This window comes from Schistocerca piceifrons, chromosome 2 (assembly GCF_021461385.2).
Source record: "Schistocerca piceifrons isolate TAMUIC-IGC-003096 chromosome 2, iqSchPice1.1, whole genome shotgun sequence".
NCBI classification, from domain to species: domain Eukaryota; kingdom Metazoa; phylum Arthropoda; class Insecta; order Orthoptera; family Acrididae; genus Schistocerca; species Schistocerca piceifrons.
Genome location: NC_060139.1, coordinates 111,261,283 through 111,281,838, shown reverse-complemented (window position 1 = coordinate 111,281,838; position 20,556 = coordinate 111,261,283). Strand labels below are relative to the sequence as shown.

Sequence of the window (20,556 nt, the reverse complement as noted above, 5' to 3'; positions counted from 1 at the left end):
ATGGTTTCTGTGTTCCAGATTTCTTGGAACAGGGGCAGTAACATATCTACTGTAACTCCATAGTTTACCTTGAGCATTTCTGCCACCACACTGTCTACACCAGGTGCCTTGTTATTCTTGCAGCTTTTAAGAGCATTGATAATTTCACTCTTGCTGGGAGGATGAGTGCTGATTTGCAGTGCAGGCGTTTCCTATTGGTCTAGTCCCTCCTGGTCTTGTTCTTCTTGATGGATCAGGGTCATGTTGAATACCTCAACTGAAATATTCTGTGATGAGGCGGCCGAAATGCACGCTATCTAACGCAGACGGGCGTGAATTCTGGAACAGGATAAGTAGTGAATTCTCATAAGAAAAGTATGCAGCTCCTCAAATACTTATCTTTTATTCTTTGATGCGAATACAGCATTCTTGATGAGACATTTCATATGATAACTATCAAACTATGTAAGGCTAATGGCGCCTTGCTGGGTCGTAGCCCTGGACTTAGCTGAAGGCTATTCTAACAGTCTCTCGGCAAATGAGAGAAAGGCTTCGTCAGTGTAGTCGCTAGCAAAGTCGTCGTACAACCGGGCCGAGTGCTATTCCGTATCTCGAGACCTGCCTTGTGGTGGCGCTCGGTCTGCGATCACACAGTGGCGACACGCGGGTCCGACATGTACTAAATGGACCGCGGCCGATTTAAGCTACCACCTAGCAAGTGTGGTGTCTGGCGGTGACACCACATTCTGTGCATCGGTTTAGCTGCTCCTCACTGCTGGTCAACAGTTCACCCTCTTTTGACTTCACTGGCTTACTTTCGCTAAAGCTTTTCTGGGACAGCTGTTTGGTGATATTATATAGCTCTTTCAAATCGCCCCTTTCTGCTGCCTCTTGAGCAATTTCTGCAAGCTGTTCTACCCAATTTCTTTTATCAGATCTAGCACTTCTCTTCACTCGCCAATGAACTTCATTGTACCTTGCCCTAAGGTGCTGTTTTTCTTCATTGTCCCTACACTGGTTGATCAAGGCCTGTATTTCTCTTCTTTCTTCAATCTTCTGCCACGTATGATCAGATATCCATAGCTTCTTTCTGGTGTCCTGGAATCCTAATACCTTCTCACTGGAATTTAGGAAATTTTTCTTGATTTTATTCCATTTCCTCTCCACTTGTGTACTTGCCTCTTCCTCACTTTGATCCTCCAAACTGACTGTAACATTTTTTCAACTCCAGCACAAACTCTTTTCTAATGTCCTTGTTTTGAAGTTTTCTAATATTGAATCTTTTCTGCATGCAGTTTGCATCTTGATTACCAGCAGCAGCAATCTTTAACCATACTTCATCTATTACAAGATGGTGGTCACTTCCGCAGTCAGCACCTCTTCTGTTTCGGACATCAAGAAGGGAATGCCTCCACATCTGGCTAATTACAAAATGATTGATCAGATTTTGTGTGTTGCCATCTGGTGAGAGCCATGTTATTTTGTGGCAGAGTTTGTGTGAGAACACTGATCCTCCAATAACCAGCCTGTTGTTAAGGCACATATCAATAAAATGCTCGCTGTTGTCATTTTGGACTCCAGTACTGTGTTTTCCCATAACTTTCTCTAGCCCTTCATTTTCACAACCAATCTTGGCATTGAGGCCTCCCATCATGATTTTTACATCTTTGTGTTTGATCCTGGCTAGAACCTCTCCCAATTGTCCATAGAAATTGTCCTATTCTTGGGTGTCTGCTTGTTCTGTGGGTGCATAACACTGCATAAGATATATACTACTGCCCATTGAAATTGCTACACCACGAAGATGACATGCTACAGTCATGAAATTTAACCAACAGGAAGAAGATGCTGTGATATGCAAAGGATTAGCTTTTCAGAGCATCCACACAAGGTTGGCGCCAGTGACAACACCTACAACGTGCTGACACGAGGAAAGTTTCCAACCAATTACTCATACACAAACAGCAATTGACTGGCGTTGCCTGGTGAAACTTTGTTGTGATGCCTCATGTAAGGAGGAGAAATGCGTACCATCACATTTCCGACTTTGATAAAGATCGGATTGTAGCCTATCGCGATTGTGATTTATCGCATCGCGACAGTGCTGCTTGCGTTGGTCGAGATCCAATGACTGATAGTACAATATGAAATCGGTGGGTTCAGGAGGGTAATACGGAATGCCATGCTGGATCGCAGCAGCCTCATATCACTAGCAGTCGAGATGACAGGCATCTTATCCGCATGGTTGTAACGGATCGTGCAGCCATGTCTCGATCCCTGAGTCAACAGATGGGGACGTTTGCAAGACAACAACCATCTGCATGAACAGTTCAACAACTTTGCAGCAGCATGGACTATCAGCTCGGAGACCATGGCTATGGTTACCCTTGACGCTGCATCACAGACAGGAGTGCCTGCGATGGTGTACTCAATGACGAACTTGGGTGCACGAATGGCAAAACATCATTTTTTTGGATGAATCCAGGTTCTGTTTACAGCATCATGATGATCGCATCCGTGTTTAAAGACATCACAGTGAATGCACATTGGAAGCGTGTATTCATCATCGCCATACTGGTGTATCACCCAGCATGATGGTGTGGGGTGCCATTGGTTACACGTCTCCGTCACCTCTTGTTCACATTAACGGCACTTTGAACAGTGGATGTTACATTTCAGATGTGTTACGATTCGTGGCTCTACCCTTCATGCGATCCCTGCAAAACCCTACATTTCAGCAGGATAATGCACAACCACATGTTGCAGGTCCTGTACGAGCATTTCTGGATACAGAAAATGTTCGACTGCTGCTTTGGCCAGCACATTCTCCAGATCTCTCACCAATTGAAAATATCTGGTCAATGGTGGCTGAGCAACTGGCTCACCACAATACACCAGTCACTACTCTTGATGAACTGTGGTATTGTGTTAAAGCTATGTGCAGCTGTACCTATACACGCCATCCAAGCTCTGTTTGACTCAATGCCCAGGCGCATCAAGGCCGTTATTACGGCCAGAGGTGGTGGTTCTGGGTACTGATTTCTCAGGATATATGCACCCAAATTGTGTGAAAATGTAATCACATGTCAGTTTTAGTATAATATATTTGTCCAATGTCAATGAATATCAAGAGCTCAGATGGAAACCCAGTTCTAAGCAAAGAGGGGAAAGCAGAAAGGTGGAAGGAGTATATAGAGGGTCTATACAAGGGCGATGTACTCGAGGACTATATTATGGAAATGGAAGAGGATGTAGATGAAGATGAAATGGGGGATACAATACTGCGTGAAGAGTTTGACAGAGCCCTGAAAGACCTGAGTCGAAACAAGGCCCCGGGAGTAGACAACATTCCAGTAGAACTACTGACGGTCTTGGGAGAGCCAGTCCTGACAAAACTCTACCATCTGGTGAGCAAGATGTACAATACAGGCGAAATACCCTCAGACTTCAAGAAGAATATAATAATTCCAATCCCAAAGAAAGCAGGTGTTGACAGATGTGAAAATTACCGATCTGTCAGTTTAATAAGTCACAGCTGCAAAAAACTAACACGAATTATTTACAGACGAATGGAAAAACTGGTAGAAGTTTGGATTCCATAGAAATATTGGAACACGTGAGGCAATACTGACCTTACAACTTATCTTAGAAGAAAGATTAAGGAAAGGCAAACCTAAGTTTCTAGGATTTGTAGACTTAGAGAAAGCTTTTGACAATGTTGACTGGAATATTCTCTTTCAAACTCTAAAGGTGGCAGTGGTAAAATACAGGGAGCGAAAGGCTATTTACAATTTGTACAGAAACCAGATGGCAGTTATAAGAGTCGAAGGACATGAAAGGGAAGCAGCAGTTGGGAAGGGAGTGAGACAGGGTTGTAGCCTCGCCCCAATGTTATTCAATCTGTATATTGAGCAAGCAGTAAAGGAAACAAAAGAAAAATTCGGAGTAGGTATTAAAATCCATGGAGAAGAAATAAAAACCTTGAGGTTCGCCGATGACATTGTAATTCTGTCAGAGACAGCAAAGGACTTGGAAGAGCAGTTGAACTGAATGGACAGTGTCTTGAAAGGAGGATATAAGATGAACTTCAACAAAAGCAAAAAGAGGATAACAGAATTTAGTCGAATTAAGTCAGGTGATGCTGAGGGAATTAGATTAGGAAATGAGACACTTAAAGTAGTAAAGCAGTTTTGCTATTTGGGGAGCAAAATAACTGATGATGGTCGAAGTAGAGAGGATATAAAATGTAGACTGGCAATGGCAAGGAAAGCGTTTCTGAAGAAGAGAAATTTGTTAACATCGAGTATAGATTTAAGTGTCAGGAAGTCGTTTCTGAAAGTATTTGTATGGAGTGTAGCCATGTATGGAAGTGAAACATGGACAATAAATAGTTTGGACAAGAAGAGAATAGAGGCTTTCGAAATGTGGTGCTACAGAAGAATGTGAAGATTAGGTGGGTAGATCACGTAACTAATGAGGAGGTATTGAATAGGTTTGGGGAGAAGAGAAGTTTGTGGCACAACTTGACTAGAAGAAGATATCAGTTGGTAGGACATGTCCTGAGGCATCAAGGGATCACAAATTTAGCATTGGAGGGCAGCATGGAGAGTAAAAATTGTAGAGGGAGACCAAGAGATGAATACACTAAGCAGATTCAGAAGGATGTAGGTTGCAGTAGGTACTGGGAGATGAAGGAGCTTGCACAGGATAGGTTAGCATGGAGAGCTGCATCAAACCAGTCTCGGGACTGAAGACCACAACAACAACAACAACAACATATTTGTCCAATGAATACCCGTTTATCATCTGCATTTCTTCTTGGTGTAGCAATTTTAATGGCCAGTAGTGTATATTTCTTACTCAGGTCTTGAATTGTGCTGTAATGATCCAATCTGAGATTGGCATTAGCTTCTCTTTGCTTCTCTTGTCAGTAGTATACCCACTCCATTTTCATGTCTTCTCTTTCCTCTTTCCCAGAACACAGAAGTGTCTTTCCATCTCTTAGCCTGAATTTCCCAAAACCATTCCATCATGTTTCGCTCAGTCCAAGTATCGCCAGTAAAATCGTTCTTACATTCCGAAACCCCACTCTTGCTCTTGTTTTCAAGTCAAAGGTTGTCAACGAGGTGTCTGTCCATTTTGCTCTCTTATGTGTTTCAGTAACGGTATAAAATTTTTACGATGCAGGATTGTTAGCCCCATGCCCAACCCCCAGCCTGGAGGACCAGGATTCGTATTAGGTTTACTCCCCTAGGGAAGCTGGCTTCACTACACCACTAGAGCCCTCCCTGCCCTATGTTGTTGGACACACTTTGTCTGGCTCCTCAGTCGAGACCAATCTGGCTTTGATGAACCTGCCAGTAGCTACACTACCGTCAGCACAGCTCTCGACTCCACGGAAGCACACAAGCCCTCCCGCCCGGCACTGATGGTGCCTACTACATGGCAGTGTCCCCTGGGAGGGGATGCTGTCATTTACCATCTAGTAAAGTCATCAGAAGATCAAAACCAATTACAAAATGACTTAGAGATGATACTTGAATGGTGTGATGAATGGTGTGAAAAGTGGAAATTATCTCCCAATAAGGAAAAGTGTGAGTTCATCCACATGAGTACAACATGAAATCGGTTGTTGTTGTTGTTGTTGTGGTCTTCAGTCCTGAAACTGGTTTGATGCAGCTCTCCATGCTACTCTATCCTGTGCAAGCTTCTTCATCTCCCAGTACCTACTGCAACCTACATCCTTCTGAATTTGCTTAGTGTATTCACCTCTTGGTCTCCCTCTACGAATTTTACCCTCCACACTGCCCTCCAATGCTTAATTTGTGATCCCTCGATGCCTCAGAACATGTCCTACCAACCGATCCATTCTTCTAGTCAAGTTGTGCCACAAACTTCTCTTCTCCCCAATCCTATTCAATACTTCCTCATTAGTTATGTGATCTACCCATCTAATCTTCAGCATTCTTCTGTAGCACCACATTTCAAAAGCTTCTATTCTCTTCTTGTCCAAACTATTTATCGTCCATGTTTCACTTCCATACATGGCTACACTCCATACAAATACTTTCAGAAATGACTTCCTGACACTTAAATCTATACTCGATGTTAACAAATTTCTCTTCTTCAGAAACACTTTCATTGCCATTGCCAGTCTACATTTTATATCCTCTCTACTTCGACCCTCATCAGTTATTTTGCTCCCCAAATAGCAAAACTGCTTTACTACTTTAAGTGTCTCATTTCTTAATCTAATTCCCTCATTATCACCCAACTTAATTCGACTACATTCCATTATCCTCATTTTGCTTTTGTTGATGTTCATCTTATACCCTCCTTCCAAGACACTATCCTTTCCATTCAACTGCTCTTCCAAGTCCTTTGCTGTCTCTGACAGTTGAATTTTGATTACACAATTAATCATTCAAATTTAAAGACTGTCAGTTTCACTAAATAGCCAGGAATTATAATTACGAACAACTTAAATTGGAACAGTCTTAGAAGGTGCAAGAGGTCTACTAAAGAGACTGCCTACACTATGCTTGTTCATCCTCTGCTAGAGTACTGCAATGCTATATGAGATACTTACCAGATAGAATTTATGAAGGACATTGAAAAAGTTCAGAGGAGTGCAGCTCAGCTTGTATTATCGCAAAAGAGGGTAATGAGTGTCACAGATACGATGAGCAAGACGGTGTGTCAAGTATTGAAACAAAGACGTTTTTTGTTGGAGCCAGATACGAGGGCAGTTCAATAAGTAACGCAACACATTTTTTTTCTGAAACAGGGGTTGTTTTATTCAGCATTGAAATACACCAGGTTATTCCCCAATCTTTTAGCTACACAACACTATTTTTCAACGTAATCTCCATTCAATGCTACGGCCTTACGCCACCTTGAAATGAGGGCCTGTATGCCTGCACGGTACCATTCCACTGGTCGATGTCGGAGCCAACGTCGTACTGCAACAATAACTTCTTCATCATCCGCGTAGTGCCTCCCACGGATTGCGTCCTTCATTGGGCCAAACATATGGAAATCCGACGGTGCGAGATCGGGGCTGTAGGGTGCATGAGGAAGAACAGTCCACTGAAGTTTTGTGAGCTCCTCTCGGATGCGAAGACTTGTGTGAGGTCTTGCGTTGTCATGAAGAAGGAGAAGTTCGTTCAGATTTTTGTGCCTACGAACACGCTGAAGTCGTTTCTTCAATTTCTGAAGAGTAGCACAATATACTTCAGAGTTGATCGTTTGACCATGGGGAAGGACATTGAACAGAATAACCCCTTCAGCGTCCCAGAAGACTGTAACCATGACTTTACCGGCTGAGGGTATGCCTTTAAACTTTTTCTTGGTAGGGGAGTGGGTGTGGCGCCACTCCATTGATTGCCGTTTTGTTTCAGGTTCGAAGTGATGAACCCATGTTTCATCGTCTGTAACAATCTTTGACAAGAAATTGTCACCCTCAGCCACATGACGAGCAAGCAATTCTGCACAGATGGTTCTCCTTTGCTCTTTATGGTGTTCGGTTAGACAACGAGGGACCCAGCGGGAACAAACCTTTGAATATCCCAACTGGTGAACAATTGTGACAGCTCTACCAACAGAGATGTCAAGTTGAGCACTGAGTTGTTTGGTGGTGATCCGTCGATCATCTCGAACGAGTGTGTTCGCACGCTCCGCCATTGCAGGAGTCACAGCTGTGCACGGCCGGCCCGCACGCGGGAGATCAGACAGTCTTGCTTGACCTTGTGGCGATGATGACACACGCTTTGCCCAACGAGTCACCGTGCTTTTGTCCACTGCCAGATCACCGTAGACATTCTGCAAGCGCCTATGAATATCTGAGATGCCCTGGTTTTCCGCCAAAAGAAACTCGATCACTGCCCGTTGTTTGCAACGCACATCCGTTACAGACGCCATTTTAACAGCTCCGTACAGCGCTGCCACCTGTCGGAAGTCAATGAAACTATACGAGACGAAGCGGGAATGTTTGAAAATATTCCACAAGAAATTTCCGGTTTTTTCAACCAAAATTGGCCGAGAAAAAAAATGTGTTGCATTACTTACTGAACTGCCCTCGTATTTTCACAAAATTTCAATCACCAACTTTCTTATCTGAGTGTGAAAATATTTTATTGTCACCAACCTACATTCACAGAAATGATCATCACAATAAAATAAGAGAATTTAGAGGTCATACAGAAAGATTTAAGTGTTCATTTTTCCCATGCACTGTTAGTGTGTGGAACGGTAGAGAAATAGTCTGAAGGTAGTTTCAAGAACCCTCTGCCAGGCACTTAAGTGTGAATTGCAGAGCAGTCCTATAGATGTAGATATGATTGCAGTATTGTCTCACGTGTTTCTTTATTTCTCCAAAACCCAAAACGATCCTTCCCCACATTGGCATATACCAGAGTTTGCAAACCTTTGTAAATAATTTGTTGTAGCATTGTGCAATCATGATTTATTAAACTAATGATTTGGTATCTTCACACCTTTCAGCACCAGCACTCTTTGGTTTTGCAATTAATACATTCCTCTTGAAATCTGAGAGTACTGTGCCTGTCAAATTTATGTCTTTAATACCAAGTTCAACAGTGTTGTCATGTTTGGTTCCACCAAGAATCTCAATAATTATGAGGGAGTGATGTCTTTTGACTTATGTCTTTCAGTGCTCTGTCAAATTCTTCTCACACTATCACATTTCCAATCTGACCTTCATCCAATTCCTCTTTTCTTTATATAATATTGTCATTAAGTTTGTTTCCTTGTAAACCCCTTCAGTCTATTTTCTTCCACCTTTTGGCCTTCTCCTCTTTGTTTAGTACTGGCTTGCCATTTGAGTTTGACATTAATACAGCTGTTTCTCTTATCTCTAAAAGTTTCTATGATTTTCCTGTACATGCGCATCTTTAATAAGTCATAAATTAAGAATTACATACTTTGAATAATTTTCATACATGTTTTATTTCAGACTAAATGAGTCTTACGATAATCTAAATGGTGCGAATGTATCAGAAGGACTGCAGTGTCTAACAAGTTACAAATGTCAGGAAGTAGAAATTTATGAAGATAATCTCAACGAAATACTGAATGTAGTCACAGAAGGGGGGAAAAATGGTTCCTTCATGGGTTTCAATGTGAAGGTATGTACTGATGAGCCTGTGATGCTACTTTCTAAATGATTTTAAGATAGGAAAACAGATTGTGGATTGGTGTAGTTCTTTCAAGTTGATCAATGATTTCATTAAATCTTTAGAAGACTGTTCTAATGAAAGTTTACATATTAATCTCATTTTAATTTTTACTGGCTTTTGTGAAAACTTTAGAATTCGTGAATGACTTAGCAGTTATTTGTTTTCAGTCCAAAGACTGGTTTGATGCAAATCTTCATGCTACTCTATCTTGCTCAAGCCTCTTCATCTTGGAGTAACTACTGCAACCGACATCTCTCTGAATCTGCTTACTGTATTCATTTCTTGGTCTCCCTATATGATTTTTACCCATCATGCTTACCTCAAGTACTAAACTGGTGATCCCTTGATGCTTCAGAATGAGTCTACCACAAGGTTCTCTTCTCCCCAATCCTGTTCAGTACCTCCTATTACTTATGTCATCCACCCATCTGATCTTCAGCATTCTTCTGTAGCACCACATTTTGAAAGCTATTCTCTTCTTGTAACAAATATATTTGTGTTTAAAGTATAATATACTTTAAATACTTATACTATAAAATATACCATATATACTATAAAATATACTTGTACTTGAAGTATAAATTTACTCGGCAAAAAATTGCATCACAAACTTTGTATTTAAATTATAATTGTGTTTTGCTTTAAATACGAATAACAAATATACTTGTATTTAAAGCAAAACCCAACCATCATTTAAAGACAAAATTTGTGACACAATTTTTTGCTGAGTAAATTTACACAAACACACACGTGTTGAATGCTCCATCATTCAAGTCGATACACAAGAGTGTCCCAGGTAAAATGGTCAGTTTTCAGCGATATGACAGGAATGATCATTCAAAGTAGAAGAAGTCTAGTAAACATGGGCTCTAAAGTATATATCTTAAGAGCTATAAGCAATAGTTCATCTTTGCTTCTATGAAATACACCTCTCCTATTAAACAAGTACTCATAGCTCTTAAGATATGCACTTCAGAGTCCATGTTTACAGGACAATTTTTCCTATTTCCTCTGAAATTTTGGAAAGTAAAGAGCTTGCAGTAGAAGACATTCGTTTCACAGTATCAGAGATGAAGAAGTGCTTATAGGTCTTAAGTATGCATTATAGAGCCCGTGTTTAATAGACTTTTTTGCTTCGAATGACCACTCCTCCTGGAACACCCCGTAGAACTGAAACATACAAACACACCAATCTATGCGAAGGAAACACTTAACACCTGAAGGTGCAAATTTTGAGGCATGGGAGTCCACGTGTGGGTGAAATCTTGTACACACTTCTCTTCACTGATGATCAGGTCACTGTAGCAGGAGACCAGGATGATGCTGAGTACATGCTTCAGAAGTTAAAAGAGGAGTATGAAAGATGGGACTTCACAATTAAATTAACAAAAACTGAATATTTAAAGGTTGGTGACAATGCCACTGAGGATCTCAAAGTTGGAGCCCATAAGATAAGGGGATGTAAGTCTTTTAAGCACCAGGCTGTTATGTCATCAAACAGAAAAAATGAAGATGACATAAATAATAAAATAGGGGAAGGCTGTAGGACCATACGACAACTGAATTTGAATTTAATAATAACAAAATAGCCAAAAGGACCAAGCAGGTGATATATCATTCAGTTGTTGAAAACAAAGCTGGACCATGAACCAAATACCAACATTAGACAAGCTATGCTGTCAAAATAATTACAGACACCATAGAGGTGAAACTTCTAAAGAGGTATGGACATCTAGAAAGGATGGACAATAGCTGATGGCCGAAGAAAGGTGGTAATTGACCCCAGCAGAAAGCGTGGATGACCTAAGAGGAGCTGGAATTGAGAGGTTCAGGACGCAATGGGTGCCAGAGCACTACAAGGAGGGGAGTGGCATGATCGAAGGAATTGGAATACGGGAAGCTCAATGTGGCACCAGCCATAGGATACATTTTCTTCTAAGATTAATATGAATGTTAAAAAACTATGTATAATGAAACTTCCTAGCAGGTTAATATTATATGTCTGATTCTTTGCAACATAAATAACTTCCTGGAAAAACTTTGAACACTGTCCTTGTAAACTTCTCAAGCTCCTACTTTTAATTGTAAATCTACAGAAGCACTAATGTCCATTTCAATTGCGAACAATGCAGGGGAACCTTACTTAACGAGCACCTCCCATAATGTGCAATTGTCATAATGAGCAAAACAAATTGTAAAAACATGACTCGCTTAATGAGTGGTGTTTCGCATAAAAAGTGATGACGATTTAGCGTGATGTCACCAGTCATTCACGCACAGCAGAGGAAATGTTCAACAATATGAACACCTTTCATTGTCGGCAGTGGCGTATGAACAATGTCTTTAGTACATACCGCAGTAAGGGTTTAGTGCACTTTCTGCTACCATCTTAGTGCAGCTTGCGATCGTACATTTTTCTAAGCTTGTGTTCACACAGTGTTTTTTCATATGCAAATTTTAATAGCCTTTGTAGAAGTGTATCCGAAGATAAAGCCGTAAGACGATGTCCATACGAGAAAGAAAATGACCTTAGAAATGAAACATAAAATCAATGAAAAATGTGAACATGGTGTGTAGTACGCACATACAATTGGCCTACATCAACTATTTGCACTATCCTCAAGAACAAGGACAAGATTAAGGAGATAGATGCTTCAAAGGGAGTAACAAAAGTATCTGAATGAAGGTTTTATGTTCTGGATGATGTTGAAAGGTTGCTCCTTATATATATAAATGAAAAGCAATTGCAAAGCGACACTATTAGTGAGAACATCATTTGTAAGAAGGTGAGAATGATTTTTGCCAACCTTGTTTAGAAGATGCCAAGATCATCAGTGGCCGAAGAAGCACTGAAGGGAAGCCATGGGTGGTTCGAGAAGTTTCAGAGAAGAACCGGTATCCACAGCATTGAGGTATGGCACAGCAACCAGCCCCAACCCAAAGATGGCAGAGAACTTCATTAGCAACTTCAAAATGCTTGTAGATATTGAGGGTTATCTGCCACAACTGGTTTTTAATTGTGACTAGACAGGTCTGTTCTGGAAAATGATGCTGAAGCATAACTTTATAACAGCAAAGGATAATGCATTAGCCGGTCACAAGCCAACGAAAGACCACACTGCTGTTCTGTGCCAATGCAGGTGGCGATTTGAAAATTAAACCACTGCTTGTTTACCATTCAGAAACTCCATGAGGTTTCAAGAAGTGTAAAGTCGAGAAGAGAAGGTTAAATGTGATGTGTAGGTCCAACAACAAGGCTTGGATGGGGTGTGATCTTTTTTGTGATTGGATAAATGAAGTGTTTGGTCCTTCGGTGAAAAAACAGTTGCTTGAGATAACTGCCACTTCATATTGGCTTGTTATGGGCATTGCTTCTGCCCATTCTCCATGCCTACAAGACCACCACCTTGAAGAATTTCAATTCATCAAGATCCAGTTTCTGCCTCCCAATACCACTCTGTTACTCCAGCCAACAGACCAGCAGATTATTTCTAACTTTAAAAAGCTCTACACTAAAGCACTCTTTGGGCACTATTCTGAGTTGACTGAAGCTACCAATCTCTCTCTTTGGAAATGTCACTTCAATATTGATGCCTGCGTCAAGATGACCAAAAAGGTGTGGGAAGGTCTTATCAAGAGAACTCTCTCTTTTGCTTGGAAGACGCTCTGTCCGGAATGCATTGTCGAATGGGACTCGGAGGCATTGGAGTCAGTATCCGTGGAGCTTTTAGTCAACGAGATTGTGTCTTTGGCCAAGAGCATGGGACTAGTGGTGGATAATAGTGATACTGATGAGCTTATGGAACATCACAGCCAAGGAATGCCCATCAAGGAGCTTATGGAGTTGCAGTGTGGTTCACAGCAGGAAGTTATCGAGAGAAGTTCTTCAGGGGAGGAGGAGAAGGTGGTAATAGCAAAGCAGCAATCTTCTGGCACAGTAAGAGAAATGCTGAATGTATGGGAATTGGTTGCATCACACATTGAAAATCACCACCCCTTTAAAGCAATGGCTACATACACTATACATTTATTTGACGGTAATGCTGTGTCACATTTTTGCCAAAAACAAATGACTATAGATAGCTTCCTAGTAAAAAAGAATTAGTTATGTATTGTGAGTAATACGGTACATAATACTGTGCATGCAATTTTCTGAATTAGTTACATATTGTGAATAATACAGTACATAATACTGTATGTGCAACTTTCTTTGAAGAAATGGAATGTATAAGATAAAACTTTTAGTACTTTGTCTACATGCAACGCTTTATCATATTGTACATTAATTTATACAGAATAAATTGTTTCGCTTAATGAGTATTTCACACTACAAGTAAGATTCTGGAATGAATTATGCTCGCTGTGTGAAGTTCCACCATACCTATCCTTCCTGTACATGTTGCTCACTGTTTATTTGAGCATATTTATGTCAGAAACTAACCTTTTCTGCAAAGCTATATTTCTGATTTTAGTCAGAAGTTACTACTTCTTGAAAAACTTCTTTTGTGAAATCCCAATCATCAGTTTCCAGTTGTTTATCATATAATTCTCATAATTGTCTTACAACACAGGTAAAATATCCAGTACCCTTCCATTACTTCACGAAGGTGGTCACAATAATACTGGCCTTAAAAATGTTTTTGGCATTTCATAACAATGAAATCCAAACAGCAAAGCTATCATCAAGAAATTAATTGAATTCAGTCTGAACATTAAAAAGCACTGCTCAAGCAACCTGCAGAAAAGTATGAAAGAAATGCAAAGCTGTTTAACAGAACAGGTGGAAATTAAAAAGATAGCCATGTCAGAATATGATCAGAATGACCTACATCTTTATTCTTTCAAATTTTCAGCAGAGCATGAGTGAAAGCTTTCAGAGCAAACAAAGAAAATACAATTTTGCTTCTTTGAAAGAAGTAGTATTGTAACATTTTGATCCTCAATTTTTCATTTCATCAAATACTTTCTGGTTCAACTTCTTTTGGTGTATGAACTCATAAAACATGCTTTGTTATGCAAAAATCTTTATCAGTATATTTAACAGTGATTGCTTAGTGTTAGAACTGGTGTTTGGTTGAAGGTTAGTTGTATTTTGGCAACCCTGTGTATGACAGTAAGCGGCAGTTTGTAATTAACCTCTTATATGTGGAACAGGCTTTAAAATATTTCTTCTGCACTACAGCATACATCTCCTGAATTCAGAAGAAGGCATATATATACTATTGGTGAAGTGTACCACGATGACAGTGATGGCACATGCTGGCTGAAAATTCATGGTGCCAGCGACAGCTTCACTGGTTCTATTGGATTAGACACCAGGTACTATAGTTTCAAGATACATACATATGTATATATATCACCAGATAAATGAAGCAAATGCTTAATAAGCAGATTAAAATAGGTGAGAAACATGAATTTCTCAGTAATTCAGGAATTTATCATCCATCTTTGTTCATTATCAGTATATTTATTTTCTCTTTAAACCCTCCAAGATAAGTGTTATTCTTTCTCTCTCTCTACTTTGCACTTATCATAGGTATGCATATGCTACATTGGTGCATCAATATGTAAGTCGTAAATCAGAATACAGCATAAAGTTTTAAATTTTGCACCTCTGTGTAGCTAGCAGGTTGCAGCATATAAATGGGTAATATATAATACAAAGTATGTCACAGTCAACAGTTACTGACCTGCAGCATATGTGCTACATTAATGTACCCTCCTAAAAAAGTGCATAATTGTATGTTTGTTGTGGGACAAGGGACTGTCCGCAATGGATATTCACCACAAAATGTGTGCCATTGTGATGAGAACTGTATTTCACTAAAGCTGTGGTTGACTGGAACAGGGATTCAATAAAATATGAGAAAGAATCACAAAAAAGGAGTGCCCATGACATATGACATTTTCCAGAGATGCTACATTGCAGGGTGTGAAAGAAATTATCTGAGAAGGTTGACAAGTGTTGCACAGCCTAGGTTGCTATCATGGAACTGTATAAAACACCATCCTAAAACTCTTTAATTTTCATGAAGTTTGTCATGTTGTATCAATAACAGAAATTGTTGTCTCCTTGTACAGATAATATTTTTCCTATCTAATGACCAGACATAGTAAGAGTGGCTTCAAGAAACCATAAACTATGCTGAATCTGCATGGCTTCAGGAATTCTTGATACCTAGCAAAAAATGTCAGCACTGTGAATCTTGCTTCAGGAATGTCGCAAGCTTCAATACATAACCAATATTGTCAGCTGCAAAGATGTCATTACAGATCAGATTATCTCTTGTGACAGAGACATTTCCATAGAGCTTTTTTTTCTGTTGCATTTAACAACTGTCGCAACTCTGACAACAAAGATGGTCACGGAAGACATTGGAATAACTTTGCTAGAATTACTTACGATGTCATGCACATTCTGAATGTTTTGATATTTATCTTACATTTGCCTACAAAATATTCTCGTTTTCACATAAAATATAAAATGTAAGTAGACACATCTACCATCAGTCTCACCCATCAATTTCAAATGACGACGTGATCAGGTATTGTTGAGACTGGTTTATAGTGATCCAAACATTCAATTGTTTGATCATCTGCTGATCTAATGTAAAATTTGTCATCTGAACACTTGCACCTATAAAGTTATCTTAGTCAACCAAATACTAAAGACAGGGATAGTGCCTTTTAAAAGTTGTAATACAGTCAGGTGAAGACTTTTCATGCTATTTCAATAACTTTCCTACCTGTGTTCCTTAAATATGTAAAATGCAGATCTATGTTGCTTGCTGCCTGGTGCATCAAATTATAAAACATCATGAGGTAAATGATAACATCAACTTGGGTGTAAAATGTGAAGTTTGGGAGTCTAGAAATGATCAACATTGCAAAGAAATCTCAAAGGTCACAAAGAAAACTATGCTGAAGTAAAAGTTCTTATGAGGGAAAATAAATTACTGCGTATATGACACATGATGTCGTGCCAATACGAGGGTTAGAAAATTTCCATATCTGGTTTGTCTTATAAGACTTACACTTCTGCCTTCATTTTTTCTTTACTTGTAATGTTATATGCCGAGGTGGGCACGAGGCCAGGGTTTCCCAAACTGTGCTTCATGGAACACCATGTTTCTGTGGGAAGTGAATAAGCACTCTGCAAATAACTACTAATAATGTGGCTTGTTTCCAACATTTTTCTCATTTTTAAGAATTGAAGTAATTGCTTAATAAAACAAGTTTTTCTAATTTTTTGAAATTTTGTTCATTTTATTAACCTTCATAATAAACAAAGTGTTCCAGCAAAGTACCAGGATTTTCAGTGTTCTATCAGAGGAAAAGTTTGGGAACCCCTACACTAGACAATAATGTCATGGGACTTGATTCTTCATTGTCTCATTCTCACTGGTACAGGAATACAGAGTAAAACTGATAGCATTAAGTGATGAATGTAGGGGAGGGGACTATGGTATAGGAATGTAGACAGTGTGACATTTGGAAGTTCGGGCCTGTTCAGGAAGTGTCCACGGATAGCCAAATTGTTTCAGGCAGCTGCTTGTGATAAGCAGGAAATCAGTCCACTTCAGTAGCTGCTGCATGATCAGCACAGCAATTTTCTTCAGTCAGATCTACAAAAGGTTTTGCATTGTTGACGATTCCAAACAACAGTTAGGGTAGACGCATGCTCTTGCTTTCCGCTTGAAGAAAGCATATATCCTGCAAATTATGTCTCTCTCTTACTTATGCAGAAAGCGTCACTTACCACCACCATCAGTGATGATAGCTTGCAACAAATGGAATAAAAATTCACTAAACAATTTGCTACGGTCACATTTAATGTTTACATTAGCTATGGCATTCAGAGCAGAGTGCTCTGAACACTCCTGAATGCTCATTGGCTGTCAAAGAAGGCATAATGTAGGTGTGCAGAATAAGCCTAAACTTGACTGCCATCATTTGTGACTCCAACTATAACGGAAGGGCCCAGGTTCGATTCCTGGCAATGGCTTAAAATGCCTTAGAGAATTGAAATTATTGCTGCAAGTAGCCCAAGCCCAAATCAGTACTAACAACAAAGCCAGAACTGTCTTACACAATCAGAGTTTCAAGTCCAATTTCAGGACCAGTACAGTGAGATAAGTTTTATTAGAGAATTAGCATAACGAAAGCTTCAATGTTGAGATTCAAAATGCCAGTTTCCTGTAAAGGACCAATAGTCACCCCCATGTGACTTGCGGCAGCTTAAAAGGGAACTGTGCCACACAAATAACATCACCTGCCACTTTCTAAGTCTGTCTCTATACTGCTGAGAGTGGCAGGATATTAGCTTCCCTCCCTCTTTCAGACAGTTCAGAGGGGTGGTAGTGCCTACGGTTCAACATGGGGCTGTTGCATAGGGTGGAAGAGAGGAAGGGATGGGGGCATGAGTGGAAGCATCCCTATCAATGACTCCATTACGATTTGTGGCATGTACAGAACTGGGAGACTTATTCTTCCACTGAGGATGAGACTTTTACAGCTGGGGGCAATGATTCAATCTCCAAAGGCTTCCTGTAGTCATGGGTGGCCAAGAATTTGGCTTGTGAGCTGTGTCCTGTCACAAGTGCTATAGCAATCAACCTGGCTGCACCTTTCCTCCACTGCCATGTACACTGAGCGTGAAGAGGGGGAAACTGCGAATGCACTGCATTTAAATGGCAATGCAGTTACACTGTATGTGACGTGGATTTATGTTTCCCATTACTCAACAACACAGATCACAAACAGAACAACTCTTCAGTGTTATTTGATTATTTTCAGTGCGCTGAAGACATAATATAAAGTTTATCTGGTACAAACGATTGGCATACATATGTAGTAACATAATTGTGACTTATTTAGTTTCACAATAAAAAAAAAGGTGTTGATCAAAACATTGTAACCCTTTTGCAACCTCATTATGAAGATGTGGAAACTCTGCCTGAGGAAAACAATGTAGATGTCCTAGGCAGTTTTAACATAGAAGGATTTTGATTTAAAATAGGAATTACATTTTTCAGATCAATCAGTTACATCTGCACATGCACATGGGCACTTTCAGATGAAATGGCAGTCTGTCTGAAAACAGATGTAAGATTGGCAGTTTCCTCAGAACGTTGATTTTCTTTTTAAATGGACCCCCAACAAAATCAGGTATAAGTTGTTTCCCAGCTCGCAATGCCTAACTGTGGACAGTGTGTAGGCAAGTCTACTTAAAAATGAGAGGTTTGCAGTCTACTCCATACATTCTAATTTTCGTTCCTGCATGCCTTTTTCCTTTGTAAATTCGACAACAGTGGGTTTTAAATTAAAAGAACTCTTCCAGGTATACCTGTTGGCATAACCAACATTCTTTGCAGTAATATATAATGTCTCCACACACTTCTATCAATTCCATCGTCAACAGTGCAATCAACAGTGGAATAATGCCTGCAACTTCAAAAATTTTACTATTTGTACAACCAATTCCTTCATGTGCTCCACACATGCAAATTTAGCACAAAGTGCTTTGTAATGTACAGAACAAACAATGAATCCTTTCTGTTGGTCACTGTAATTTTTGGCCCTTTTAGTATCAACTAAATCTTCAATTTCTTTCTGCATGGTATTGTAATGTAGTTCACAGCAAATTTGCAGTACCTGTTAATTATACAACTGCATAATAGGTATTAAGAATTCTCATCCCTCTCTTCTGTCATTCCCATTCAGACTAGACTGGTCCTTTAAGTGCAAACAGCCAATGGACCTATGCATGTCCTTCATACCAAGAACAAATGACAAAGGGTACACAATGCTGACACCACGATTCTACTGAACTGAAGAGAGTTGTGCAGACCGAAAAATGCCAAACCACAATACTAAATCAAATGTTGCGATGTCCTGGGTACATCTGAGAATGACCAAGTAGAGTTAAGACAGACTGTGGAGAGAAATGTCACACTGGATCTGAATAGTTTTGTGTGAATGTTTAGCAGGCATGGATCACAAGTACAATGTCAATATCAATGTATATCAAATACACGCTGATCAGCCACAATGTTGTGACCATCTGATTATAAGTGTGTTGGAACACCTTTCAAGTGGAATATAGTGGCAATTCTGCATGGTTCTAATTCAACAAATCCATAGGACGTTTCCAGATGTTTGTGGCACCAGACGATTCTGCACAATTTCCAAACATTTTGAGCTGGAGGTCGGCACGTGGAGCTGGCATCCAGTAGCATCTCAGATGGGTTCCATCGTGTTCAGAACGGGCGAGTGCAGTTGTCATTGCACTAATGTAAGTCCACAGTCATGGTTCTGAAAGCACTATAGCTTTGTGACATAGACAGTTATCCTATTGGAAGGTGCCACTATTATCAGGGAAGACAAGTATGAAGAGATAAAGGTGATCCACATTAATGTTCAGATAGTCTACAGCTATCATGTTGCCTTCAATTAATACCACAGGTTCCATGGAGGCTCAGGTGAATTTTCCCCAAACCATGATACTACTCACAACCACCTGCATCCACAGCACGATGCATGTCTCGAGCAGCCGTTCTCTTGGATCACAGCATATCTGGACACGATGACTGATGTGGTGTAATACGACACATGATTCATCCAATCAAGTGGCATTGTTCCACTCCATAGTCCAATCTCTACAATCACATACCTACTGCACTCACAACTGACAATGTTATTGGGCCAACATGGGATCACATTAAGGACCATCTGGTGTGTAGCCCCACGTTCAGCGATGTTTGCATAATGATGCACTCCAAAACACTTACACGTGCACCAGCAACTGTACTCTGTCATCACACCTGCCACAGAGTGCCACCTATCCTGCTTTAAAGAGCAGACAAGTTTCCAACCACCAAGTTTTGCGATGAGGTGTGGACGTTCTCTGCCTTGTCCCCTACTCAGGCTTTCACTGTCACTCCAATTTCCATAGATGTCCAGCTTTGCCATTTCTGAGGTGCTCATTCCCAAGTGGTCAGCCATAAAAATCTGCCATTGTCAATGTCAGTTATGTTGGTGGATTTCACCAACTGCAGCCTGTATAAATGCTAAATGATTCCCCATTTACCTCTGCTTCCCGTACACTCCTCACCATACTACATGCCTGCAATGCCACCAGGCAACATTCAATCTTGTGGTTTGTAGTGGTCATAAACGTCTACCCCTCCGGCGTTATACAACAGCAAAATTTCACTACACGTTTTGTTCCTTCATTTAATTGTTGTATCTACAAATTCCACTGACTTTTCTTGTAATGCAATGGAATCAACAAGAGCTGGGAACATTTTTGCTTATTATTATGGATACAGTACAGTATTATTAACTACTCCAACAAACTACCTATTTTATCAAAAATAAA

General features: G+C 40.0%; 1 protein-coding gene across 1 annotated transcript in view; it reads left to right on the top strand.

The window, feature by feature from the left end:
- LOC124776955 (calpain-11-like) overlaps positions 1-20,556 on the top strand; it is a 205,493-nt gene that overhangs the window by 183,600 nt on the left and 1,337 nt on the right. The window contains exons 6-7 of the mRNA XM_047252188.1: positions 8,954-9,125; positions 14,359-14,495. Of these exons, the coding sequence (XP_047108144.1) occupies positions 8,954-9,125; positions 14,359-14,495 (309 nt within the window). The remainder of the gene's footprint in view (positions 1-8,953; positions 9,126-14,358; positions 14,496-20,556) is intronic.